The sequence below is a fragment of the Engystomops pustulosus genome, chromosome 3 (genome assembly GCF_040894005.1).
Source record: "Engystomops pustulosus chromosome 3, aEngPut4.maternal, whole genome shotgun sequence".
NCBI classification, from domain to species: Eukaryota; Metazoa; Chordata; class Amphibia; order Anura; family Leptodactylidae; genus Engystomops; species Engystomops pustulosus.
In genome coordinates this window covers 221,014,077-221,041,045 of record NC_092413.1, presented here as the reverse complement: position 1 = coordinate 221,041,045, position 26,969 = coordinate 221,014,077, and the positions used below count along the sequence as shown (strand labels likewise).

At 49.1% G+C, this 26,969-nt stretch overlaps 1 protein-coding gene across 1 annotated transcript in view; it reads right to left on the bottom strand.

Moving 5' to 3' along the window:
* The window catches only part of SCARA5 (scavenger receptor class A member 5), a 276,734-nt gene that overhangs the window by 78,923 nt on the left and 170,842 nt on the right, over positions 1 to 26,969 (bottom strand). The window contains exon 7 of the mRNA XM_072143880.1: positions 22,807 to 22,860. Within this exon, the coding sequence (XP_071999981.1) occupies positions 22,807 to 22,860 (54 nt within the window). The remainder of the gene's footprint in view (positions 1 to 22,806; positions 22,861 to 26,969) is intronic.

Here is a 26,969-nt window from a genome sequence, read left to right as displayed (position 1 = left end):
TAGAGTATAAGCTCTTATGGGCAGGGTCCTCTCTCCTGTAGAGTGTAAGCTCTTATGGGCAGAGTACTCTCTCCCGTAGAGTGTAAGCTCTTATGGGCAGGATCCTCTCTCCTGTAGTGTGTAAGCTGTTATTGGCACAGTACTCTATCCTGTAGAGTGTAAGCTCTTATTGGCAGGGTCTTCTCTCCTGTAGAGTGTAAGCTCTTATGGGCAGGGTATTCCCTCATATAGAGTGTAAGCTCTTATGGGCAGGGTCCTCTCTCCTGTAGAGTGTAAGCTCTTATGGGCAGGGTCCTCTCTCCTGTAGAGTATAAGCTCTTATGGGCACAGTACTCTCTCCTGTAGAGTATAAGCTCTTATGGGCACAGTACTCTCTCCTGTAGAGTGTCAGCTCTTATGGGCAGGGTATTCCCTCTTGTAGAGTGTAAGCTCTTACGGGCAGGGTCCTCTCTCCTGTAGAGTGTAAGCTCTTATGGGCAGGGTCCTCTCTTCTGTAGAGTGTAAGCTCTTATGGGCACAGTACTCTCTCCTGTAGAGTGTAAGCTCTTATGGGCAGGGTCCACTTTCCTGTAGAGTGTAAGCTCTTATGGGCAGGGTCCTCTCTCCTGTAGAGTATAAGCTCTTATGGGCAGGGTCCTCTCTCCTGTAGAGTGTAAGCTCTTATTGGCAGGGTCCTCTCTCCTGTAGAGTGTAAGCTCTTATGGGCAGGGTCCTCTCTCCTGTAGAGTGTAAGCTCTTATGGGCAGGGTCCTCTCTCCTGTAGAGTGTAAGCTCTTATGGGCAGGGTCCTCTCTCCTGTAGAGTGTAAGCTCTTATGGGCAGAGTCCTCTCTCCTGTAGAGTCTAAGCTCTTATGGGCAGGGTCCTCTCTCCTGTAGAGTGTAAGCTCTTATGGGCAGGGTCCTCTCTCCTGTAGAATGTAAGCTCTTATGGGCAGGGTCCCCTCTACTATAGAGTATAAGCTCTTATGGGCAGTGTACTCTCTCCTGTAGAGTGTAAGCTCTTATGGGCAGGGTCCTCTCTCCTTTAGAGTGTAAGCTCTTATGGGCAGGGTCCCCTCTCCTGTACAGTATAAGCTCTTACGGGCAGGGTCCTCTCTCCTGTAGAGTGTAAGCTCTTATGGGCAGGGTCCACTCTCCTGTAGAGTGTAAGCTCTTATGGGCAGGATCCTCTCTCCTGTAGAGTGTAAGCTCTTATGGGCAGGGTCCTCTCTTCTGTAAAGTGTAAGATCTTATGGGCAGGGTCCTCTCTCCTGTAGAATGTAAGCTCTTATGGGCAGGGTCCTCTTTCCTGTAGAGTATAAGCTCTTATGGGCAGGGTCCTCTCTCCTGTAGAGTGTAAGCTCTTATGGGCAGAGTACTCTCTCCCGTAGAGTGTAAGCTCTTATGGGCAGGATCCTCTCTCCTGTAGTGTGTAAGCTGTTATTGGCACAGTACTCTATCCTGTAGAGTGTAAGCTCTTATTGGCAGGGTCCTCTCTCCTGTAGAGTGTAAGCTCTTATGGGCAGGGTATTCCCTCATATAGAGTGTAAGCTCTTATGGGCAGGGTCCTCTCTCCTGTAGAGTGTAAGCTCTTATGGGCAGGGTCCTCTCTTCTGTAAAGTGTAAGATCTTATGGGCAGGGTCCTCTCTCCTGTAGAATGTAAGCTCTTATGGGCAGGGTCCTCTTTCCTGTAGAGTATAAGCTCTTATGGGCAGGGTCCTCTCTCCTGTAGAGTGTAAGCTCTTATGGGCAGAGTACTCTCTCCCGTAGAGTGTAAGCTCTTATGGGCAGGATCCTCTCTCCTGTAGTGTGTAAGCTGTTATTGGCACAGTACTCTATCCTGTAGAGTGTAAGCTCTTATTGGCAGGGTCTTCTCTCCTGTAGAGTGTAAGCTCTTATGGGCAGGGTATTCCCTCATATAGAGTGTAAGCTCTTATGGGCAGGGTCCTCTCTCCTGTAGAGTGTAAGCTCTTATGGGCAGGGTCCTCTCTCCTGTAGAGTATAAGCTCTTATGGGCACAGTACTCTCTCCTGTAGAGTATAAGCTCTTATGGGCACAGTACTCTCTCCTGTAGAGTGTCAGCTCTTATGGGCAGGGTATTCCCTCTTGTAGAGTGTAAGCTCTTACGGGCAGGGTCCTCTCTCCTGTAGAGTGTAAGCTCTTATGGGCAGGGTCCTCTCTTCTGTAGAGTGTAAGCTCTTATGGGCACAGTACTCTCTCCTGTAGAGTGTAAGCTCTTATGGGCAGGGTCCACTTTCCTGTAGAGTGTAAGCTCTTATGGGCAGGGTCCTCTCTCCTGTAGAGTATAAGCTCTTATGGGCAGGGTCCTCTCTCCTGTAGAGTGTAAGCTCTTATTGGCAGGGTCCTCTCTCCTGTAGAGTGTAAGCTCTTATGGGCAGGGTCCTCTCTCCTGTAGAGTGTAAGCTCTTATGGGCAGGGTCCTCTCTCCTGTAGAGTGTAAGCTCTTATGGGCAGGGTCCTCTCTCCTGTAGAGTGTAAGCTCTTATGGGCAGGGTCCCCTCTCCTGTAGAGTATAAGCTCTTATGGGCAGTGAACTCTCTCCTGTAGAGTATAAGCTCTTACGGGAAGGGTCCTCTCTCCTGTAGAGTGTTAGCTCTTATGGCAGGGTCTACTCTCCTGTAGAGTGTAAGCTCTTATGGGCAGGATCCTCTCTCCTGTAGAGTGTAAGCTCTTATGGGCAGGGTCCTCTCTTCTGTAGAGTGTAAGATCTTATGGGCAGAGTCCTCTCTCCTGTAGAGTGTAAGCTCTTATGGGCAGGTTCCTCTTTCCTGTAGAGTATAAGCTCTTATGGGCAGGGTCCTCTCTCCTGTAGAGTGTAAGCTCTTATTGGCAGAGTACTCTCTCTAGTAGAGTGTAAGCTCTTATGGGCAGGATCCTCTCTCCTGTAGAGTGTAAGCTCTTATGGGCACAGTACTCTCTCCTGTAGAGTGTAAGCTCTTATGGGCAGGGTCCTCTCTCCTGTAGTGTGTAAGCTCTTATGGGCAGGGTCCTCTCTCCTGTAGAGTATAAGCTCTTACGGGCAGGGACCTCTCTCCTGTAGAGTGTAAGCTCTTATGTGAAGGGTCCTCTCTCCTGTAGAGTGTAAGCTCTTATGGGCAGGGTCCTCTCTCCTGTAGAGTTTAAGCTCTTATGGGCAGGGTCCTCTCTTCTGTAGAGTGTAAGATCTTATGGGCAGGGTCCTCTCTCCTGTAGAGTGTAAGCTCTTATGGGCAGGGTCCTCTTTCCTGTAGAGTATAAGCTCTTATGGGCAGGGTCCTCTCTCCTGTAGAGTGTAAGCTCTTATGGGCAGAGTACTCTCTCCAGTAGAGTGTAAGCTCTTATGGGCAGGATCCTCTCTCCTGTAGAGTGTAAGCTTTTATGGGCACAGTACTCTCTCCTGTATAGTGTAAGCTCTTATGGGCAGGGTCCTCTCTCCTGTAGAGTGTAAGCTCTTATGGGCAGGGTCCTCTCTCCTGTAGAGTGTAAGCTCTTATGGGCAGGGTATTCCCTCCTGTAGAGTGTAAGCTCTTATGGGCAGGGTCCTCTCTCCTGTAGAGTGTAAGCTCTTATGGGCAGGGTCCTCTCTCCTGTAGAGTATAAGCTCTTATGGGCACAGTACTCTCTCCTGTAGAGTATAAGCTCTTATGGGCACAGTACTCTCTCCTGTAGAGTGTCAGCTCTTATGGGCAGGGTATTCCCTCTTGTAGAGTGTAAGCTCTTACGGGCAGGGTCCTCTCTCCTGTAGAGTGTAAGCTCTTATGGGCAGGGTCCTCTCTCCTGTAGAGTGTAAGCTCTTATGGGCACAGTACTCTCTCCTGTAGAGTGTAAGCTCTTATGGGCATGGTCCACTTTCCTATAGAGTGTAAGCTCTTATGGGCAGGGTCCTCTCTCCTGTAGAGTATAAGCTCTTATGGGCAGGGTCCTCTCTCCTGTAGAGTGTAAGCTCTTATTGGCAGGGTCCTCTCTCCTGTAGAGTGTAAGCTCTTATGGGCAGGGTCCTCTCTCCTGTAGAGTGTAAGCTCTTATGGGCAGGGTCCTCTCTCCTGTAGAGTGTAAGCTCTTATGGGCAGGGTCCCCTCTCCTGTAGAGTATAAGCTCTTATGGCCAGTGTACTCTCTCCTGTAGAGTATAAGCTCTTACGGGAAGGGTCCTCTCTCCTGTAGAGTGTAAGCTCTTATGGCAGGGTCTACTCTCCTGTAGAGTGTAAGCTCTTATGGGCAGGATCCTCTCTCCTGTAGAGTGTAAGCTCTTATGGGCAGGGTCCTCTCTTCTGTAGAGTGTAAGATCTTATGGGCAGAGTCCTCTCTCCTGTAGAGTGTAAGCTCTTATGGGCAGGTTCCTCTTTCCTGTAGAGTATAAGCTCTTATGGGCAGGGTCCTCTCTCCTGTAGAGTGTAAGCTCTTATTGGCAGAGTACTCTCTCTAGTAGAGTGTAAGCTCTTATGGGCAGGATCCTCTCTCCTGTAGAGTGTAAGCTCTTATGGGCAGGGTCCTCTCTCATGTAGAGTGTAAGCTCTTATGGGCAGGGACCTCTCTCCTGTAGAGTGTAAGCTCTTATGGGCAGGGTCCTCTCTCCTGTAGAGTGTAAGCTCTTATGGGTAGGGTATTCCCTCCTGTAGAGTGTAAGCTCTTATGGGCAGGGTCCTCTCTCCTGTAGAGTGTAAGCTCTTATGGGCAGGGTCCTCTCTCCTGTAGAGTATAAGCTCTTATTGGCAGGGTCCTCTCTCCTGTAAAGTGTAAGCTCTTATGTGCAGGGTCCTCTCTCCTGTAGAGTGTAAGTTCTTATGGGCAGGGTCCCCTCTCCTGTAGAGTGTAAGCTCTTATGGGTAGAGTCCCCTCTCCTGTAGAGTATAAGCTCTTATGGGCAGGGTCCTCTCTCCTGTAGAGTGTAAGCTCTTATTGGCAGGGTCCTCTCTCCTGTAGAGTGTAAGCTCTTATGGGCAGGGTCCTCTCTCCTGTAGAGTGTAAGCTCTTATGGGCAGGGTATTCCCTCCTGTAGAGTGTAAGCTCTTATGGGCAGGGTCCTCTCTCCTGTAGAGTGTAAGCTCTTATGGGCAGGGTCCTCTCTCCTGTAGAGTGTCAGCTCTTATGGGCAGGGTCCTCTCTCCTGTAGAGTGTAAGCTCTTATGGGGAGGGTCCTATCTCCTGTAGAGTATAAGCTCTTATTGGCAGGGTCCTCTCTCCTGTAGAGTGTAAGCTCTTATTGGCAGGGTCCCCTCTCCTGTAGAGTGTAAGCTCTTATGGGCAGGGACCTCTCTCCTGTAGAGTGTAAGCTCTTATGGGCAGGGTCCTCTCTCCTGTAGAGTGTAAGCTCTTATGGGCAGGGACCTCTCTCCTGTAGAGTGTAAGCTCTTATGGGCAGAGTCCTCTCTCCTGTAGAGTCTAAGCTCTTATGGGCAGGGTCCTCTCTCCTGTAGAGTGTAAGCTCTTATGGGCAGGGTCCTCTCTCCTGTAGAATGTAAGCTCTTATGGGCAGGGTCCCCTCTACTATAGAGTATAAGCTCTTATGGGCAGTGTACTCTCTCCTGTAGAGTGTAAGCTCTTATGGGCAGGGTCCTCTCTCCTTTAGAGTGTAAGCTCTTATGGGCAGGGTCCCCTCTCCTGTACAGTATAAGCTCTTACGGGCAGGGTCCTCTCTCCTGTAGAGTGTAAGCTCTTATGGGCAGGGTCCACTCTCCTGTAGAGTGTAAGCTCTTATGGGCAGGATCCTCTCTCCTGTAGAGTGTAAGCTCTTATGGGCAGGGTCCTCTCTTCTGTAAAGTGTAAGATCTTATGGGCAGGGTCCTCTCTCCTGTAGAATGTAAGCTCTTATGGGCAGGGTCCTCTTTCCTGTAGAGTATAAGCTCTTATGGGCAGGGTCCTCTCTCCTGTAGAGTGTAAGCTCTTATGGGCAGAGTACTCTCTCCCGTAGAGTGTAAGCTCTTATGGGCAGGATCCTCTCTCCTGTAGTGTGTAAGCTGTTATTGGCACAGTACTCTATCCTGTAGAGTGTAAGCTCTTATTGGCAGGGTCCTCTCTCCTGTAGAGTGTAAGCTCTTATGGGCAGGGTATTCCCTCATATAGAGTGTAAGCTCTTATGGGCAGGGTCCTCTCTCCTGTAGAGTGTAAGCTCTTATGGGCAGGGTCCTCTCTTCTGTAAAGTGTAAGATCTTATGGGCAGGGTCCTCTCTCCTGTAGAATGTAAGCTCTTATGGGCAGGGTCCTCTTTCCTGTAGAGTATAAGCTCTTATGGGCAGGGTCCTCTCTCCTGTAGAGTGTAAGCTCTTATGGGCAGAGTACTCTCTCCCGTAGAGTGTAAGCTCTTATGGGCAGGATCCTCTCTCCTGTAGTGTGTAAGCTGTTATTGGCACAGTACTCTATCCTGTAGAGTGTAAGCTCTTATTGGCAGGGTCCTCTCTCCTGTAGAGTGTAAGCTCTTATGGGCAGGGTATTCCCTCATATAGAGTGTAAGCTCTTATGGGCAGGGTCCTCTCTCCTGTAGAGTGTAAGCTCTTATGGGCAGGGTCCTCTCTCCTGTAGAGTATAAGCTCTTATGGGCACAGTACTCTCTCCTGTAGAGTATAAGCTCTTATGGGCACAGTACTCTCTCCTGTAGAGTGTCAGCTCTTATGGGCAGGGTATTCCCTCTTGTAGAGTGTAAGCTCTTACGGGCAGGGTCCTCTCTCCTGTAGAGTGTAAGCTCTTATGGGCAGGGTCCTCTCTTCTGTAGAGTGTAAGCTCTTATGGGCACAGTACTCTCTCCTGTAGAGTGTAAGCTCTTATGGGCAGGGTCCACTTTCCTGTAGAGTGTAAGCTCTTATGGGCAGGGTCCTCTCTCCTGTAGAGTATAAGCTCTTATGGGCAGGGTCCTCTCTCCTGTAGAGTGTAAGCTCTTATTGGCAGGGTCCTCTCTCCTGTAGAGTGTAAGCTCTTATGGGCAGGGTCCTCTCTCCTGTAGAGTGTAAGCTCTTATGGGCAGGGTCCTCTCTCCTGTAGAGTGTAAGCTCTTATGGGCAGGGTCCTCTCTCCTGTAGAGTGTAAGCTCTTATGGGCAGGGTCCCCTCTCCTGTAGAGTATAAGCTCTTATGGGCAGTGAACTCTCTCCTGTAGAGTATAAGCTCTTACGGGAAGGGTCCTCTCTCCTGTAGAGTGTTAGCTCTTATGGCAGGGTCTACTCTCCTGTAGAGTGTAAGCTCTTATGGGCAGGATCCTCTCTCCTGTAGAGTGTAAGCTCTTATGGGCAGGGTCCTCTCTTCTGTAGAGTGTAAGATCTTATGGGCAGAGTCCTCTCTCCTGTAGAGTGTAAGCTCTTATGGGCAGGTTCCTCTTTCCTGTAGAGTATAAGCTCTTATGGGCAGGGTCCTCTCTCCTGTAGAGTGTAAGCTCTTATTGGCAGAGTACTCTCTCTAGTAGAGTGTAAGCTCTTATGGGCAGGATCCTCTCTCCTGTAGAGTGTAAGCTCTTATGGGCACAGTACTCTCTCCTGTAGAGTGTAAGCTCTTATGGGCAGGGTCCTCTCTCCTGTAGTGTGTAAGCTCTTATGGGCAGGGTCCTCTCTCCTGTAGAGTATAAGCTCTTACGGGCAGGGACCTCTCTCCTGTAGAGTGTAAGCTCTTATGTGAAGGGTCCTCTCTCCTGTAGAGTGTAAGCTCTTATGGGCAGGGTCCTCTCTCCTGTAGAGTTTAAGCTCTTATGGGCAGGGTCCTCTCTTCTGTAGAGTGTAAGATCTTATGGGCAGGGTCCTCTCTCCTGTAGAGTGTAAGCTCTTATGGGCAGGGTCCTCTTTCCTGTAGAGTATAAGCTCTTATGGGCAGGGTCCTCTCTCCTGTAGAGTGTAAGCTCTTATGGGCAGAGTACTCTCTCCAGTAGAGTGTAAGCTCTTATGGGCAGGATCCTCTCTCCTGTAGAGTGTAAGCTTTTATGGGCACAGTACTCTCTCCTGTATAGTGTAAGCTCTTATGGGCAGGGTCCTCTCTCCTGTAGAGTGTAAGCTCTTATGGGCAGGGTCCTCTCTCCTGTAGAGTGTAAGCTCTTATGGGCAGGGTATTCCCTCCTGTAGAGTGTAAGCTCTTATGGGCAGGGTCCTCTCTCCTGTAGAGTGTAAGCTCTTATGGGCAGGGTCCTCTCTCCTGTAGAGTATAAGCTCTTATGGGCACAGTACTCTCTCCTGTAGAGTATAAGCTCTTATGGGCACAGTACTCTCTCCTGTAGAGTGTCAGCTCTTATGGGCAGGGTATTCCCTCTTGTAGAGTGTAAGCTCTTACGGGCAGGGTCCTCTCTCCTGTAGAGTGTAAGCTCTTATGGGCAGGGTCCTCTCTCCTGTAGAGTGTAAGCTCTTATGGGCACAGTACTCTCTCCTGTAGAGTGTAAGCTCTTATGGGCAGGGTCCACTTTCCTATAGAGTGTAAGCTCTTATGGGCAGGGTCCTCTCTCCTGTAGAGTATAAGCTCTTATGGGCAGGGTCCTCTCTCCTGTAGAGTGTAAGCTCTTATTGGCAGGGTCCTCTCTCCTGTAGAGTGTAAGCTCTTATGGGCAGGGTCCTCTCTCCTGTAGAGTGTAAGCTCTTATGGGCAGGGTCCTCTCTCCTGTAGAGTGTAAGCTCTTATGGGCAGGGTCCCCTCTCCTGTAGAGTATAAGCTCTTATGGCCAGTGTACTCTCTCCTGTAGAGTATAAGCTCTTACGGGAAGGGTCCTCTCTCCTGTAGAGTGTAAGCTCTTATGGCAGGGTCTACTCTCCTGTAGAGTGTAAGCTCTTATGGGCAGGATCCTCTCTCCTGTAGAGTGTAAGCTCTTATGGGCAGGGTCCTCTCTTCTGTAGAGTGTAAGATCTTATGGGCAGAGTCCTCTCTCCTGTAGAGTGTAAGCTCTTATGGGCAGGTTCCTCTTTCCTGTAGAGTATAAGCTCTTATGGGCAGGGTCCTCTCTCCTGTAGAGTGTAAGCTCTTATTGGCAGAGTACTCTCTCTAGTAGAGTGTAAGCTCTTATGGGCAGGATCCTCTCTCCTGTAGAGTGTAAGCTCTTATGGGCACAGTACTCTCTCCTGTAGAGTGTAAGCTCTTATGGGCAGGGTCCTCTCTCCTGTAGTGTGTAAGCTCTTATGGGCAGGTTCCTCTCTCCTGTAGAGTATAAGCTCTTACGGGCAGGGACCTCTCTCCTGTAGAGTGTAAGCTCTTATGTGCAGGGTCCTCTCTCCTGTAGAGTGTAAGCTCTTATGGGCAGGGTCCTCTCTCCTGTAGAGTGTAAGCTCTTATGGGCAGGGTCCTCTCTCCTGTAGAGTTTAAGCTCTTATGTGCAGGGTCCTCTCTCCTGTAGAGTGTAAGCTCTTATGGGCAGATTACTCTCTCCAGTAGAGTGTAAGCTCTTATGGGCAGGATCCTCTCTCCTGTAGAGTGTAATCTCTTATGGGCACAGTACTCTCTCCTGTAGAGTGTAAGCTCTTATGGGCAGGGTCCTCTCTCCTGTAGAGTGTAAGCTCTTATTGGCAGCGTATTCCCTCCTGTAGAGTGTAAGCTCTTATGGGCAGGGTCCTCTCTCCTGTAGAGTGTAAGCTCTTATCGGCAGGGTCCTCTCTCCTGCAGAGTATAAGCTCTTACGGGCACAGTACTCTCTCCTGTAGAGTGTAAGCTCTTATGGGCAGGGTCCACTTTCCTGTAGAGTGTAAGCTCTTATGAGCAGGGTCCTCTCTCCTGTAGAGTATAAGCTCTTATGGGCAGGGTCCTCTCTCCTGTAGAGTGTAAGCTCTTATTGGCAGGGTCCTCTCTCCTGTAGAGTGTAAGCTCTTATGGGCAGGGTCCTCTCTCCTGTAGAGTGTAAGCTCTTATGGGCAGGGTCCTCTCTCCTGTAGAGTGTAAGCTCTTATGGGCAGGGTTTCCTCTCCTGTAGAGTATAAGCTCTTATGGGCAGTGTCCCCTCTCCTGTAGAGTATAAGCTCTTACGGGCAGGGTCCTCTCTCCTGTAGAGTGTAAGCTCTTATGGGCAGGGTCCACTCTCCTGTAGAGTGTAAGCTCTTATGGGCAGGATCCTCTCTCCTGTAGAGTGTAAGCTCCTATGGGCAGGGTCCTCTCTCCTGTAGAGGGTAAGCTCTTATGGGCAGAGTACTCTCTCCAGTAGAGTGTAAGCTCTTATGGGCAGGATCCTCTCTCCTGTAGAGTGTAAGCTCTTATGGGCAGAGACCTCTCTCCTGTAGAGTGTAAGCTCTTATGGGCAGGGTCCTCTCTCCTGTAGAGTATAAGCTCTTACGGGCAGGGACCTCTCTCCTGTAGAGTGTAAGCTCTTATGGGCAGGGTCCTCTCTCCTGTAGAGTGTAAGCCCTTATGGGCAGGGTCCCCTCTACTATAGAGTATAAGCTCTTATGGGCAGTGTACTCTCTCCTGTAGAGTGTAAGCTCTTATGGGCAGGGTCCTCTCTCCTTTAGAGTGTAAGCTCTTATGGGCAGGGTCCCCTCTCCTGTACAGTATAAGCTCTTACGGGCAGGGTCCTCTCTCCTGTAGAGTGTAAGCTCTTATGGGCAGGATCCTCTCTCCTGTAGAGTGTAAGCTCTTATGGGCAGGGTCCTCTCTTCTGTAAAGTGTAAGATCTTATGGGCAGGGTCCTCTCTCCTGTAGAGTGTAAGCTCTTATGGGCAGGGTCCTCTTTCCTGTAGAGTATAAGCTCTTATGGGCAGGGTCCTCTCTCCTGTAGAGTGTAAGCTCTTATGGGCAGGGTCCTCTTTCCTGTAGAGTATAAGCTCTTATGGGCAGGGTCCTCTCTCCCGTAGAGTGTAAGCTCTTATGGGCAGGATCCTCTCTCCTGTAGTGTGTAAGCTCTTAATGGCACAGTACTCTCTCCTGTAGAGTGTAAGCTCTTATGGGCAGGGTCCTCTCTCCTGTAGAGTGTAAGCTCTTATGGGCAGGGTATTCCCTCCTGTAGAGTGTAAGCTCTTATGGGCATGGTCCTCTCTCCTGTAGAATATAAGCTCTTATGGGCACAGTACTCTCTCCTGTAGAGTATAAGCTCTTATGGGCACAGTACTCTCTCCTGTAGAGTGTCAGCTCTTATGGGCAGGGTATTCCCTCTTTTAGAGTGTAAGCTCTTACAGGCAGGGTCCTCTCTCCTGTAAAGTGTAAGCTTTTATGGGCAGGGTCCTCTCTCCTGTAGAGTGTAAGCTCTTATGGGCACAGTACTCTCTCCTGTAGAGTGTAAGCTCTTATGGGCAGGGTCCACTTTCCTGTAGAGTGTAAGCTCTTATGGGCAGGGTCCTCTCTCCTGTAGAGTATAAGCTCTTATGGGCAGGGTCCTCTCTCCTGTAGAGTGTAAGCTCTTATTAGCAGGGTCCTCTCTCCTGTAGAGTGTAAGCTCTTATGGGCAGGGTCCTCTCTCCTGTAGAGTGTAAGCTCTTATGGGCAGGGTCCTCTCTCCTGTAGAGTGTAAGCTCTTATGGGCAGGGTCCCCTCTCCTGTAGAGTATAAGCTCTTATGGGCAGTGTACTCTCTCCTGTAGAGTATAAGCTCTTACGGGAAGGGTCCTCTCTCCTGTAGAGTGTAAGCTCTTATGGCAGGGTCTACTCTCCTGTAGAGTGTAAGCTCTTATGGGCAGGGTCCTCTCTTCTGTAGAGTGTAAGATCTTATGGGCAGAGTCCTCTCTCCTGTAGAGTGTAAGCTCTTATGGGCAGGGTCCTCTCTCCTGTAGAGTGTAAGCTCTTATGGGCAGGGTCCTCTCTCCTGTAGAGTGTAAGCTCTTATGGGCAGGGTCCTCTCTCCTGTAGAGTGTAAGCTCTTATGGGCAGGGTCCCCTCTCCTGTAGAGTATAAGCTCTTATGGGCAGTGTACTCTCTCCTGTAGAGTATAAGCTCTTACGGGAAGGGTCCTCTCTCCTGTAGAGTGTAAGCTCTTATGGCAAGGTCTACTCTCCTGTAGAGTGTAAGCTCTTATGGGCAGGGTCCTCTCTTCTGTAGAGTGTAAGATCTTATGGGCAGAGTCCTCTCTCCTGTAGAGTGTAAGCTCTTATGGGCAGGGTCCTCTCTCCTGTAGAGTGTAAGCTCTTATGGGCAGGGTCCCCTCTCCTGTAGAGTATAAGCTCTTATGGCCAGTGTACTCTCTCCTGTAGAGTATAAGCTCTTACGGGAAGGGTCCTCTCTCCTGTAGAGTGTAAGCTCTTATGGCAGGGTCTTCTCTCCTGTAGAGTGTAAGCTCTTATGGGCAGGATCCTCTCTCCTGTAGAGTGTAAGCTCTTATGGGCAGGGTCCTCTCTTCTGTAGAGTGTAAGATCTTATGGGCAGAGTCCTCTCTCCTGTAGAGTGTAAGCTCTTATGGGCAGGTTCCTCTTTCCTGTAGAGTATAAGCTCTTATGGGCAGGGTCCTCTCTCCTGTAGAGTGTAAGCTCTTATTGGCAGAGTACTCTCTCTAGTAGAGTGTAAGCTCTTATGGGCAGGATCCTCTCTCCTGTAGAGTGTAAGCTCTTATGGGCACAGTACTCTCTCCTGTAGAGTGTAAGCTCTTATGGGCAGGGTCCTCTCTCCTGTAGTGTGTAAGCTCTTATGGGCAGGTTCCTCTCTCCTGTAGAGTATAAGCTCTTACGGGCAGGGACCTCTCTCCTGTAGAGTGTAAGCTCTTATGTGCAGGGTCCTCTCTCCTGTAGAGTGTAAGCTCTTATGGGCAGGGTCCTCTCTCCTGTAGAGTTTAAGCTCTTATGGGCAGGGTCCTCTCTTCTGTAGAGTGTAAGATCTTATGGGCAGGGTCCTCTCTTCTGTAGAGTGTAAGCTCTTATGGGCAGGGTCCTCTTTCCTGTAGAGTATAAGCTCTTATGGGCAGGGTCCTCTCTCCTGTAGAGTGTAAGCTCTTATGGGCAGATTACTCTCTCCAGTAGAGTGTAAGCTCTTATGGGCAGGATCCTCTCTCCTGTAGAGTGTAATCTCTTATGGGCACAGTACTCTCTCCTGTAGAGTGTAAGCTCTTATGGGCAGGGTCCTCTCTCCTGTAGAGTGTAAGCTCTTATTGGCAGCGTATTCCCTCCTGTAGAGTGTAAGCTCTTATGGGCAGGGTCCTCTCTCCTGTAGAGTGTAAGCTCTTATCGGCAGGGTCCTCTCTCCTGTAGAGTATAAGCTCTTATGGGCACAGTACTCTCTCCTGTAGAGTGTAAGCTCTTATGGGCAGGGTCCACTTTCCTGTAGAGTGTAAGCTCTTATGAGCAGGGTCCTCTCTCCTGTAGAGTATAAGCTCTTATGGGCAGGGTCCTCTCTCCTGTAGAGTGTAAGCTCTTATTGGCAGGGTCCTCTCTCCTGTAGAGTGTAAGCTCTTATGGGCAGGGTCCTCTCTCCTGTAGAGTGTAAGCTCTTATGGGCAGGGTCCTCTCTCCTGTAGAGTGTAAGCTCTTATGGGCAGGGTTTCCTCTCCTGTAGAGTATAAGCTCTTATGGGCAGTGTCCCCTCTCCTGTAGAGTATAAGCTCTTATGGGCAGGGTCCTCTCTCCTGTAGAGTATAAGCTCTTATGGGCAGGGTCCTCTCTCCTGTAGAGTGTAAGCTCTTATTGGCAGGGTCCTCTCTCCTGTAGAGTGTAAGCTCTTATGGGCAGGGTCCACTCTCCTGTAGAGTGTAAGCTCTTATGGGCAGGATCCTCTCTCCTGTAGAGTGTAAGCTCCTATGGGCAGGGTCCTCTCTCCTGTAGAGGGTAAGCTCTTATGGGCAGAGTACTCTCTCCAGTAGAGTGTAAGCTCTTATGGGCAGGATCCTCTCTCCTGTAGAGTGTAAGCTCTTATGGGCAGAGACCTCTCTCCTGTAGAGTGTAAGCTCTTATGGGCAGGGTCCTCTCTCCTGTAGAGTATAAGCTCTTACGGGCAGGGACCTCTCTCCTGTAGAGTGTAAGCTCTTATGTGCAGGGTCCTCTCTCCTGTAGAGTGTAAGCTCTTATGGGCAGGGTCCTCTCTCCTGTAGAGTGTAAGCTCTTATGGGCACAGTACTCTCTCCTGTAGAGTGTAAGCTCTTATGGGCAGGGTCCTCTTTCCTGTAGTGTGTAAGCTCTTATTGGCAGGGTCCTCTCTCCTGTATAGTATAAGCTCTTACGGGCAGGGACCTCTCTTCTGTAGAGTGTAAGTTCTTATGGGCAGGGTCCCCTCTCCTGTAGAGTGTAAGCTCTTATGGGCAGGGACCTCTCTCCTGTAGAGTGTAAGCTCTTATGGGCAGGGTCCTCTCTCCTGTAGAGTGTAAGCCCTTATGGGCAGGGTCCCCTCTACTATAGAGTATAAGCTCTTATGGGCAGTGTACTCTCTCCTGTAGAGTGTAAGCTCTTATGGGCAGGGTCCTCTCTCCTTTAGAGTGTAAGCTCTTATGGGCAGGGTCCCCTCTCCTGTACAGAATAAGCTCTTACGGGCAGGGTCCTCTCTCCTGTAGAGTGTAAGCTCTTATGGGCAGGGTCCACTCTCCTGTAGAGTGTAAGCTCTTATGGGCAGGATCCTCTCTCCTGTAGAGTGTAAGCTCTTATGGGCAGGGTCCTCTCTTCTGTAAAGTGTAAGATCTTATGGGCAGGGTCCTCTCTCCTGTAGAGTGTAAGCTCTTATGGGCAGGGTCCTCTTTCCTGTAGAGTATAAGCTCTTATGGGCAGGGTCCTCTCTCCTGTAGAGTGTAAGCTCTTATGGGCAGGGTCCTCTTTCCTGTAGAGTATAAGCTCTTATGGGCAGGGTCCTCTCTCCTGTAGAGTGTAAGCTCTTATGGGCAGAGTACTCTCTCCCGTAGAGTGTAAGCTCTTATGGGCAGGATCCTCTCTCCTGTAGTGTGTAAGCTCTTATTGGCACAGTACTCTCTCCTGTAGAGTGTAAGCTCTTATGGGCAGGGTCCTCTCTCCTGTAGAGTGTAAGCTCTTATGGGCAGGGTATTCCCTCCTGTAGAGTGTAAGCTCTTATGGGCATGGTCCTCTCTCCTGTAGAATATAAGCTCTTATGGGCACAGTACTCTCTCTTGTAGAGTATAAGCTCTTATGGGCACAGTACTCTCTCCTGTAGAGTGTCAGCTCTTATGGGCAGGGTATTCCCTCTTTTAGAGTGTAAGCTCTTACGGGCAGGGTCCTCTCTCCTGTAGAGTGTAAGCTTTTATGGGCAGGGTCCTCTCTCCTGTAGAGTGTAAGCTCTTATGGGCACAGTACTCTCTCCTGTAGAGTGTCAGCTCTTATGGGCAGGGTATTCCCTCTTTTAGAGTGTAAGCTCTTACGGGCAGGGTCCTCTCTCCTGTAGAGTGTAAGCTTTTATGGGCAGGGTCCTCTCTCCTGTAGAGTGTAAGCTCTTATGGGCAGGGTCCACTTTCCTGTAGAGTGTAAGCTCTTATGGGCAGGGTCCTCTCTCCTGTAGAGTATAAGCTCATATGGGCAGGGTCCTCTCTCCTGTAGAGTGTAAGCTCTTATTAGCAGGGTCCTCTCTCCTGTAGAGTGTAAGCTCTTATGGGCAGGGTCCTCTCTCCTGTAGAGTGTAAGCTCTTATGGGCAGGGTCCTCTCTCCTGTAGAGTGTAAGCTCTTATGGGCAGGGTCCCCTCTCCTGTAGAGTATAAGCTCTTATGGGCAGTGTACTCTCTCCTGTAGAGTATAAGCCCTTACGGGAAGGGTCCTCTCTCCTGTAGAGTGTAAGCTCTTATGGCAGGGTCTACTCTCCTGTAGAGTGTAAGCTCTTATGGGCAGGGTCCTCTCTTCTGTAGAGTGTAAGATCTTATGGGCAGAGTCCTCTCTCCTGTAGAGTGTAAGCTCTTATGGGCAGGGTCCTCTCTCCTGTAGAGTGTAAGCTCTTATGGGCAGGGTCCTCTCTCCTGTAGAGTGTAAGCTCTTATGGGCAGGGTCCTCTCTCCTGTAGAGTGTAAGCTCTTATGGGCAGGGTCCCCTCTCCTGTAGAGTATAAGCTCTTATGGGCAGTGTACTCTCTCCTGTAGAGTATAAGCTCTTACGGGAAGGGTCCTCTCTCCTGTAGAGTGTAAGCTCTTATGGCAGGGTCTACTCTCCTGTAGAGTGTAAGCTCTTATGGGCAGGGTCCTCTCTTCTGTAGAGTGTAAGATCTTATGGGCAGAGTCCTCTCTCCTGTAGAGTGTAAGCTCTTATGGGCAGGGTCCTCTCTCCTGTAGAGTGTAAGCTCTTATGGGCAGGGTCCCCTCTCCTGTAGAGTATAAGCTCTTATGGCCAGTGTACTCTCTCCTGTAGAGTATAAGCTCTTACGGGAAGGGTCCTCTCTCCTGTAGAGTGTAAGCTCTTATGGCAGGGTCTACTCTCCTGTAGAGTGTAAGCTCTTATGGGCAGGATCCTCTCTCCTGTAGAGTGTAAGCTCTTATGGGCAGGGTCCTCTCTTCTGTAGAGTGTAAGATCTTATGGGCAGAGTCCTCTCTCCTGTAGAGTGTAAGCTCTTATGGGCAGGTTCCTCTTTCCTGTAGAGTATAAGCTCTTATGGGCAGGGTCCTCTCTCCTGTAGAGTGTAAGCTCTTATTGGCAGAGTACTCTCTCTAGTAGAGTGTAAGCTCTTATGGGCAGGATCCTCTCTCCTGTAGAGTGTAAGCTCTTATGGGCACAGTACTCTCTCCTGTAGAGTGTAAGCTCTTATGGGCAGGGTCCTCTCTCCTGTAGTGTGTAAGCTCTTATGGGCAGGTTCCTCTCTCCTGTAGAGTATAAGCTCTTACGGGCAGGGACCTCTCTCCTGTAGAGTGTAAGCTCTTATGTGCAGGGTCCTCTCTCCTGTAGAGTGTAAGCTCTTATGGGCAGGGTCCTCTCTCCTGTAGAGTTTAAGCTCTTATGGGCAGGGTCCTCTCTTCTGTAGAGTGTAAGATCTTATGGGCAGGGTCCTCTCTTCTGTAGAGTGTAAGCTCTTATGGGCAGGGTCCTCTTTCCTGTAGAGTATAAGCTCTTATGGGCAGATTACTCTCTCCAGTAGAGTGTAAGCTCTTATGGGCAGGATCCTCTCTCCTGTAGAGTGTAATCTCTTATGGGCACAGTACTCTCTCCTGTAGAGTGTAAGCTCTTATGGGCAGGGTCCTCTCTCCTGTAGAGTGTAAGCTCTTATTGGCAGCGTATTCCCTCCTGTAGAGTGTAAGCTCTTATGGGCAGGGTCCTCTCTCCTGTAGAGTGTAAGCTCTTATCGGCAGGGTCCTCTCTCCTGTAGAGTATAAGCTCTTATGGGCACAGTACTCTCTCCTGTAGAGTGTAAGCTCTTATGGGCAGGGTCCACTTTCCTGTAGAGTGTAAGCTCTTATGAGCAGGGTCCTCTCTCCTGTAGAGTATAAGCTCTTATGGGCAGGGTCCTCTCTCCTGTAGAGTGTAAGCTCTTATTGGCAGGGTCCTCTCTCCTGTAGAGTGTAAGCTCTTATGGGCAGGGTCCTCTCTCCTGTAGAGTGTAAGCTCTTATGGGCAGGGTCCTCTCTCCTGTAGAGTGTAAGCTCTTATGGGCAGGGTTTCCTCTCCTGTAGAGTATAAGCTCTTATGGGCAGTGTCCCCTCTCCTGTAGAGTATAAGCTCTTACGGGCAGGGTCCTCTCTCCTGTAGAGTGTAAGCTCTTATGGGCAGGGTCCACTCTCCTGTAGAGTGTAAGCTCTTATGGGCAGGATCCTCTCTCCTGTAGAGTGTAAGCTCCTATGGGCAGGGTCCTCTCTCCTGTAGAGGGTAAGCTCTTATGGGCAGAGTACTCTCTCCAGTAGAGTGTAAGCTCTTATGGGCAGGATCCTCTCTCCTGTAGAGTGTAAGCTCTTATGGGCAGAGACCTCTCTCCTGTAGAGTGTAAGCTCTTATGGGCAGGGTCCTCTCTCCTGTAGAGTATAAGCTCTTACGGGCAGGGACCTCTCTCCTGTAGAGTGTAAGCTCTTATGTGCAGGGTCCTCTCTCCTGTAGAGTGTAAGCTCTTATGGGCAGGGTCCTCTCTCCTGTAGAGTGTAAGCTCTTATGGGCACAGTACTCTCTCCTGTAGAGTGTAAGCTCTTATGGGCAGGGTCCTCTTTCCTGTAGTGTGTAAGCTCTTATTGGCAGGGTCCTCTCTCCTGTATAGTATAAGCTCTTACGGGCAGGGACCTCTCTTCTGTAGAGTGTAAGTTCTTATGGGCAGGGTCCCCTCTCCTGTAGAGTGTAAGCTCTTATGGGCAGGGACCTCTCTCCTGTAGAGTGTAAGCTCTTATGGGCAGGGTCCTCTCTCCTGTAGAGTGTAAGCCCTTATGGGCAGGGTCCCCTCTACTATAGAGTATAAGCTCTTATGGGCAGTGTACTCTCTCCTGTAGAGTGTAAGCTCTTATGGGCAGGGTCCTCTCTCCTTTAGAGTGTAAGCTCTTATGGGCAGGGTCCCCTCTCCTGTACAGTATAAGCTCTTACGGGCAGGGTCCTCTCTCCTGTAGAGTGTAAGCTCTTATGGGCAGGGTCCACTCTCCTGTAGAGTGTAAGCTCTTATGGGCAGGATCCTCTCTCCTGTAGAGTGTAAGCTCTTATGGGCAGGGTCCTCTCTTCTGTAAAGTGTAAGATCTTATGGGCAGGGTCCTCTCTCCTGTAGAGTGTAAGCTCTTATGGGCAGGGTCCTCTTTCCTGTAGAGTATAAGCTCTTATGGGCAGGGTCCTCTCACCTGTAGAGTGTAAGCTCTTATGGGCAGGGTCCTCTTTCCTGTAGAGTATAAGCTCTTATGGGCAGGGTCCTCTCTCCTGTAGAGTGTAAGCTCTTATGGGCAGAGTACTCTCTCCCGTAGAGTGTAAGCTCTTATGGGCAGGATCCTCTCTCCTGTAGTGTGTAAGCTCTTATTGGCACAGTACTCTCTCCTGTAGAGTGTAAGCTCTTATGGGCAGGGTCCTCTCTCCTGTAGAGTGTAAGCTCTTATGGGCAGGGTATTCCCTCCTGTAGAGTGTAAGCTCTTATGGGCATGGTCCTCTCTCCTGTAGAATATAAGCTCTTATGGGCACAGTACTCTCTCCTGTAGAGTATAAGCTCTTATGGGCACAGTACTCTCTCCTGTAGAGTATAAGCTCTTACGGGCAGGGTCCTCTCTCCTGTAGAGTGTAAGCTCTTATGGGCAGGGTCCTCTCTCCTGTAGAGTGTAAGCTCTTATGGGCACAGTACTCTCTCCTGTAGAGTGTAAGCTCTTATGGGCAGGGTCCACTTTCCTGTAGAGTGTAAGCTCTTATGGGCAGGGTCCTCTCTCCTGTAGAGTATAAGCTCTTATGGGCAGGGTCCTCTCTCCTGTAGAGTGTAAGCTCTTATTAGCAGGGTCCTCTCTCCTGTAGAGTGTAAGCTCTTATGGGCAGGGTCCTCTCTCCTGTAGAGTGTAAGCTCTTATGGGCAGGGTCCTCTCTCCTGTAGAGTGTAAGCTCTTATGGGCAGGGTCCCCTCTCCTGTAGAGTATAAGCTCTTATGGGCAGTGTACTCTCTCCTGTAGAGTATAAGCTCTTACGGGAAGGGTCCTCTCTCCTGTAGAGTGTAAGCTCTTATGGCAGGGTCTACTCTCCTGTAGAGTGTAAGCTCTTATGGGCAGGGTCCTCTCTTCTGTAGAGTGTAAGATCTTATGGGCAGAGTCCTCTCTCCTGTAGAGTGTAAGCTCTTATGGGCAGGTTCCTCTTTCCTGTAGAGTGTAAGCTCTTATGGGCAGGGTCCTCTCTCCTGTAGAGTGTAAGCTCTTATTGGCAGAGTACTCTCTCTAGTAGAGTGTAAGCTCTTATGGGCAGGATCCTCTCTCCTGTAGAGTGTAAGCTCTTATAAGCACAGTACTCTCTCCTGTAGAGTGTAAGCTCTTATGGGCAGGGTCCTCTCTCCTGTAGAGTGTAAGCTCTTATGGGCAGAGTCCTCTCTCCTGTAGAGTATAAGCTCTTACGGGCAGGGACCTCTCTCCTGTAGAGTGTAAGCTCTTATGTGCAGGGTCCTCTCTCCTGTAGAGTGTAAGCTCTTATGGGCAGGGTCCTCTCTCCTGTAGAGTTTAAGCTCTTATGGGCAGGGTCCTCTCTTCTGTAGAGTGTAAGATCTTATGGGCAGGGTCCTCTCTTCTGTAGAGTATAATCTCTTATGGGCAGGGTCCTCTCTCCTGTAGAGTGTAAGCTCTTATGGGCAGAGTACTCTCTCCAGTAGAGTGTAAGCTCTTATGGGCAGGATCCTCTCTCCTGTAGAGTGTAAGCTCTTATGGGCACAGTACTCTCTCCTGTAGAGTGTAAGCTCTTATGGGCAGGGTCCTCTCTCCTGTAGAGTGTAAGCTCTTATGGGCAGCGTATTCCCTCCTGTAGAGTGTAAGCTCTTATGGGCAGGGTCCTCTCTCCTGTAGAGTGTAAGCTCTTATCGGCAGGGTCCTCTCTCCTGTAGAGTATAAGCTCTTATGGGCACAGTACTCTCTCCTGTAGAGTGTAAGCTCTTATGGGCAGGGTCCACTTTCCTGTAGAGTGTAAGCTCTTATGAGCAGGGTCCTCTCTCCTGTAGAGTATAAGCTCTTATGGGCAGGGTCCTCTCTCCTGTAGAGTGTAAGCTCTTATTGGCAGGGTCCTCTCTCCTGTAGAGTGTAAGCTCTTATGGGCAGGGTCCTCTCTCCTGTAGAGTGTAAGCTCTTATGGGCAGGGTCCTCTCTCCTGTAGAGTGTAAGCTCTTATGGGCAGGGTCCTCTCTCCTGTAGAGTGTAAGCTCTTATGGGCACAGTACTCTCTCCTGTAGAGTGTAAGCTCTTATGGGCAGGGTCCTCTCTCCTGTAGTGTGTAAGCTCTTATGGGCAGGGTCCTCTCTCCTGTATAGTATAAGCTCTTACGGGCAGGGACCTCTCTCCTGTAGAGTGTAAGCTCTTATGTGCAGGGTCCTCTCTCCTGTAGAGTGTAAACTCTTATGGGCAGGGTCCTCTCTCCTGTAGAGTGTAAGCTTTTATGGGCAGGGTCCTCTCTCCTGTAGAGTATAAGCTCTTATGGGCACAGTACTCTCTCCTGTAGAGTGTAAGCTCTTATGGGCAGGTTCCTCTCTCCTGTAGAGTGTAAGCTTTTATGGGCAGGGTCCTCTCTCCTGTAGAGTATAAGCTCTTATGGGCACAGTACTCTCTCCTGTAGAGTGTAAGCTCTTATGGGCAGGTTCCTCTCTCCTGTAGAGTGTAAGCTCTTATGGGCAGGGTCCTCTCTCCTGTAGAGTGTAAGCTCTTATGGGCAGGGTCCTCTCTCCTGTAGAGTGTAAGCTCTTATAGGTAGGGTCCTGTCTCCTGTAGAGTGTAAGCTCTTATGGGCAGAGACCTCTCTCCTGTAGAGTGTAAGCTCTTATGGGCAGGGTCCTCTCTCCTGTAGAGTGTAAGCTCTTATGGGCAGGGTCCTCTCTCCTGTAGAGTGTAAGCTCTTATGGGCAGCGTATTCCCTCCTGTAGAGTGTAAGCTCTTATGGGCAGGGTCCTCTCTCCTGTAGAGTATAAGCTCTTATGGGCACAGTACTCTCTCCTGTAGAGTGTAAGCTCTTATGGGCAGGGTCCACTTTCCTGTAGAGTGTAAGCTCTTATGAGCAGGGTCCTCTCTCCTGTAGAGTATAAGCTCTTATGGGCAGGGTCCTCTCTCCTGTAGAGTGTAAGCTCTTATTGGCAGGGTCCTCTCTCCTGTAGAGTGTAAGCTCTTATGGGCAGGGTCCTCTCTCCTGTAGAGTGTAAGCTCTTATGGGCAGGGTCCTCTCTCCTGTAGAGTGTAAGCTCTTATGGGCAGGGTTTCCTCTCCTGTAGAGTATAAGCTCTTATGGGCAGTGTCCCCTCTCCTGTAGAGTATAAGCTCTTACGGGCAGGGTCCTCTCTCCTGTAGAGTGTAAGCTCTTATGGGCAGGGTCCACTCTCCTGTAGAGTGTAAGCTCTTATGGGCAGGATCCTCTCTCCTGTAGAGTGTAAGCTCCTATGGGCAGGGTACTCTCTCCTGTAGAGGGTAAGCTCTTATGGGCAGAGTACTCTCTCCAGTAGAGTGTAAGCTCTTATGGGCAGGGTCCTCTCTCCTGTAGAGGGTAAGCTCTTATGGGCAGAGTACTCTCTCCAGTAGAGTGTAAGCTCTTATGGGCAGGGTCCTCTCTCCTGTAGAGTATAAGCTCTTACGGGCAGGGACCTCTCTCCTGTAGAGTGTAAGCTCTTATGTGCAGGGTCCTCTCTCCTGTAGAGTGTAAGCTCTTATGGGCAGGGTCCTCTCTCCTGTAGAGTGTAAGCTCTTATGGGCACAGTACTCTCTCCTTTAGAGTCTAAGCTCTTATGGGCAGGGTCCTCTCTCCTGTAGTGTGTAAGCTTTTATGGGCAGGGTCCTCTCTCCTGTATAGTATAAGCTCTTACGGGCAGGGACCTCTCTCCTGTAGAGTGTAAGCTCTTATGTGCAGGGTCCTCTCTCCTGTAGAGTGTAAACTCTTATGGGCAGGGTCCTCTCTCCTGTAGAGTGTAAGCTCTTATGGGCAGGGTCCTCTCTCCTGTAGAGTATAAGCTCTTATGGGCACAGTACTCTCTCCTGTAGAGTGTAAGCTCTTATGGGCAGGTTTCTCTCTCCTGTAGAGTGTAAGCTCTTATGGGCAGGGTCCTCTCTCCTGTAGAGTGTAAGCTCTTATGGGCAGGGTCCTCTCTCCTGTAGAGTGTAAGCTCTTATGGGTAGGGTCCTGTCTCCTGTAGAGTGTAAGCTCTTATGGGCAGAGACCTCTCTCCTGTAGAGTGTAAGCTCTTATGGGCAGGGTCCTCTCTCCTGTAGAGTGTAAGCTCTTATAGGCAGAGACCTCTCTCCTGTAGAGTGTAAGCTCTTATGGGCAGGGTCCACTTTCCTGTAGAGTGTAAGCTCTTATGGGCAGGGTCCTCTCTCCTGTAGAGTGTAATATTCTGGCCTTGGATCCAAACTTGGAATGAATTTGACACACATAATCCCCACGTATAGATATTGACATATTAACCTTTATAATTACATAAAAATCATAAAAGCTCCCGTTTATTTCTCACCTAATTCTCCTCGGTCTCCCTTGTCGCCTTTCTCTCCTTTTTGGCCGCGATCACCTGAGAAGAAAACAAGATAATTTTATTATTCATCTAAAAGGACAAAACAGCTAAAAATCCACGACTGAAGAAAGCGGAGGACACAAAGCCTCATTTCTGGTGACGTCGCTGGTCTGTAACGTGCAATGCTATTGGTTTGTATTCTTCATATTCTGTTATCTCATTGGTTCATATTATGTGATAACAGAGAGAATTTGGGGAGAAACAGAGAAATGAGGATGTAGAGATAAATGGGGGCAACGGAGATCTAAGATAATAAGTTGGAACATTAAGAAACTGGGGCCAAGAAAGATTTATAGGAAAATCGAGATAAAAATTGAGATTTTAATTTCAACCAAAACTGCCCAGGTCCCAGCTCACATTTAATAAAAAAACTTTTACAAGTCCCTTGTACAACCCCCATAGCACATATAATAGTGCAGATATTATGGTGCCGCCCCAGTACTCCTGGTATACACATGATATCGGACCTGTCATCCATGTACTGTATGTAAAGTCTGCAGAGCAATACTCCTTATAGTGCACATGTAATATCAGAGTATCCATGTACAGGCAGTCCCCTACTTAAGGACACCCGACTTACAGACAAACCCTAATTAAAGACGGACCCTTCTGCCCCCTGTGACCTCTGGTAAAGTCTCTGGATGTTACTATAGTCCCAGACTGCAATGACCAGCTGTAAGGTGTCTGTAATGAAGCTTTATTGATAATTCTTGGTCCAATTACAGCAAAAAGATGTGAAAATCCAATTGCCACTGGATTTTGTCTGGAGCGACAATTATAAAATATACAGTTCTGACTTACATACAAATTCAACTTAAGTACAAACCCAAGGACCCTATCATGTACATAACCCGGGGACTGCCTGTATATATCACCCCACCAGCTTTCTGACAACCTCCTGACCCGGCCACAACATGACTCTCTATTCGGGATCTGCGCATTGAGGGATGTTTCCACTTATCTAGATAAAGGTGTGTGATGACTTTGGGCCGATCCTCAGAACATGTGGTAGCCACAGCCTCATATCAAGCCCAGAGCCTCATGGAGCTCCATAAAACGCTCTTCATTAAATATCCCAGACCCCGTCCTCAGGTTTATGCCTCGCTTCTTATTGTATAAGCTTAAATAGAAAAATTGTAATAAAAACGTGCAGGAAATCTTTGGGAAGGAATGGTTCTCAGGAGTCCTCCTCAGCTGTGCCGAATACACAGAGACATGAGCGAGGCCTCCAGCCCTGATGAGAAGCAGATGATTGCTGCTCGAGTTATTAGATGCTACACGTTCACTGGAAGGTAAGAGGAGATGAAGAACCGCAGTGAAGCCTATAAGGCCTCTTGCACACTAGCGTTGCGTTTCACGTGCGGGTGCAATGCGTGAAAAACTGACGTTTTGGCTGCGTTTTTGTTCCATTTTTCCTTGGAGTAATTTGCGTTTTTTTTGCGTTTTCGGCGCATTTTTGACGCGCGAGTCAATGGGAGAATCGAGCATTTTTCAAAGGGACCATGGATTGGGATTAAAATGGGTTATTTAATTAAAAAATAATGTCTTCTGATAAGTTGCAAACATCTGCGATCTATTCTTCACTGTTCCGCGCGTATATTATCTCCCGACAAGTTAGCAGATGTGAAGAACAGTGAAGAATAGAATAAAACCAGTGAACACAGTGAAAACAGTGACCACAGGATCATTTAAGATAAAAACACAGTGCAGAACACAGTGCAGAATAGATTACAGATGTTCGGCACATCTGCTTACTTGTCGGGAGATACGCGCGGAACGGCGCGAACAAAATAGCATGTGAAGAACAATATATATGTGTGAAGAACACATTGCAGATGTATTTAAACATCTGCAATTTGTTCTTCACACACATATATATTGTTCTTCACATGATATTTTGTTCGCGCCGTTCCGCGCGTATCTCCCGACAAGTAAGCAGATGTGCCGAACATCTGTAATCTATTCTGCACTGTGTTCTGCACTGTGTTTTTATCTTAAATGATCCTGTGGTCACTGTTTTCACTGTGTTCACTGGTTTTATTCTATTCTTCACTGTTCTTCATTGTGTTTTTTTAATTAAATGATCGTTCGCGAGCAGGGGAAATAATGTTATTCTGGTCACCTAGCAACCCTTACGTACAAAACGCATTGCACTCGCATTGCACTTGCAATGATTGCGAGTGCAATGCGTTCTTGATGCATCTCCATAGACTTGAATGGGGCGTGAAAATTGCGCGTGACTCGCAAAAATAGAGCATGCTGCGATTTTGACGCACGTGCAAACGAACGCAAGCACGCGCGTTGAAAACCACGCAAATGGAGAAAGACCCATTGAATACAATGGGACAGAGTGCAATGCGAGTTCTGAGCGTCAAATGCACGCGCAGAACTCGCGCGTGAAAAACGCCAGTGGAGAAGGGGCCTAATGAACCTCATAAACATCAGACGAATGGTCAGCTCTGCTCCAATAAGCGACTGAAGCTTGGAACTCAAGGGGGCAGATTTACTTACCCGGTCCGTTCGCGATCCAGCGGCGCGTTCTCTGCACTGGATTCGGGTCCGGCCGGGATTCATCAAAGCAGTTCCTCCGCCGTCCACCAGGTGGCGCTGCTGCGCTGAAGTCCGCTGGAATGCCTCGAAATACACCGGCCTATCCAGGATGAAGGTGAGTGAAATTTTCGCGACACAATTTTTTTTTTAAATGCGGCGGTTTTTCCGAATACGTCGGGTTTTCGTTCGGCCACGCCCCCTGATTTCTGTCGCGCGCATGCCGGCGCCGATGCGCCACAATCCGATCGCGTGCGCCACAATCCCGGGGCAATTCAGGTACAATCGGCGCAAATCGGAAATATTCGGGTAACACGTCGGGAAAACGCGAATCGGGCCCTTAGTAAATGACCCCCAAGATGTCTTGAAAGTGAAGATGTATGTCCACATATATATTCAGAGGGACCTACTAGAAACATCTATGGTTTGGTGGTCCAGTGGTCAGTATTGTCATTTGGAAGCTGAAGGACTATCTACGTTGGATGATGGTCAACATCAGAATGACCTCATATCTCAGACAATATTACATAATGGGGCAGATTTACTTACCCGGTCCATTCGCGATCCAGCGGCGCGTTCTCTGCGGTGGATTCGGGTCCGGCCGGGATTCACTAAGGCAGTTCCTCCGACGTCCACCAGGTGGCACTGTTGCGCTGAAGTTCCCCCGGAATGCACTCAAGTTCACCGGCCTATTCCTAGTGAAGGTAAGTGCAAGCTCCGTAACACTTTTTTTTTTTTTTTCCGAATCCGTCAGGTTTTCGTTCAGCCACGCCCCCCGATTTCCATCGCGTGCATGCCAGCGCCCGGGGCAATTCAGGGTAAATCGGCACAAATCGGAAATTTTCGGGTAACACGTCGGGAAAACGCGAATCAGGCCCTCAGTAAATGACCCCCATTATGTCTGAATGGCTGGGGCACCCTAGTTCTGGACTTTGTTTCTAGCAACTCAGAATTTCTCAGCCTTTCCTCTGGTGAAGATGACATTCTCCTGAAGTTCTCATAAAGCTAATAAGTTCTGGTGATTGCCATGAACATAGGAGAGAGAAGAAAAGGAGAAACTCTGAGTGTTAGATGTATGGCCGAGCCTCATGGACCAACTTATGGGAAATTATGGTAAAAAGTTGGTGGACCTTGCAGAAATACAAACACAAAACAGCTCTGTAGTGCAAATAAAGCCTCAACAAAGATTGAAGACCTTGACCACCATGAGGAGGAGTCCAACCAGAGTCTGTCCGCACCTATAGATATGTCTGTTAACCCGTAACAATGGACCTTCCGCATCCATCATTGTCCACCAGTACATGGATCCATCTCTTCTGAGCTTTCCATCCTCCTGTTCCTATGTGATGGCGCTCAGCCTTACAAAGTTGTCTCCTGCAGGATCTGAAAGGTCCCTCTACCCCATTATATTTGGGGCCCTTGTTACAGATTATACATTCTGGGCCAAGAGTGAAGCAATGCCACAGGATAAATCCAGAGAAATTCACAATGCTAAATGTTTCAGCAACACAAGACGTTGAAATCAGATTTTTGTGTCTACGACAAGCTGGAAAGGTCAA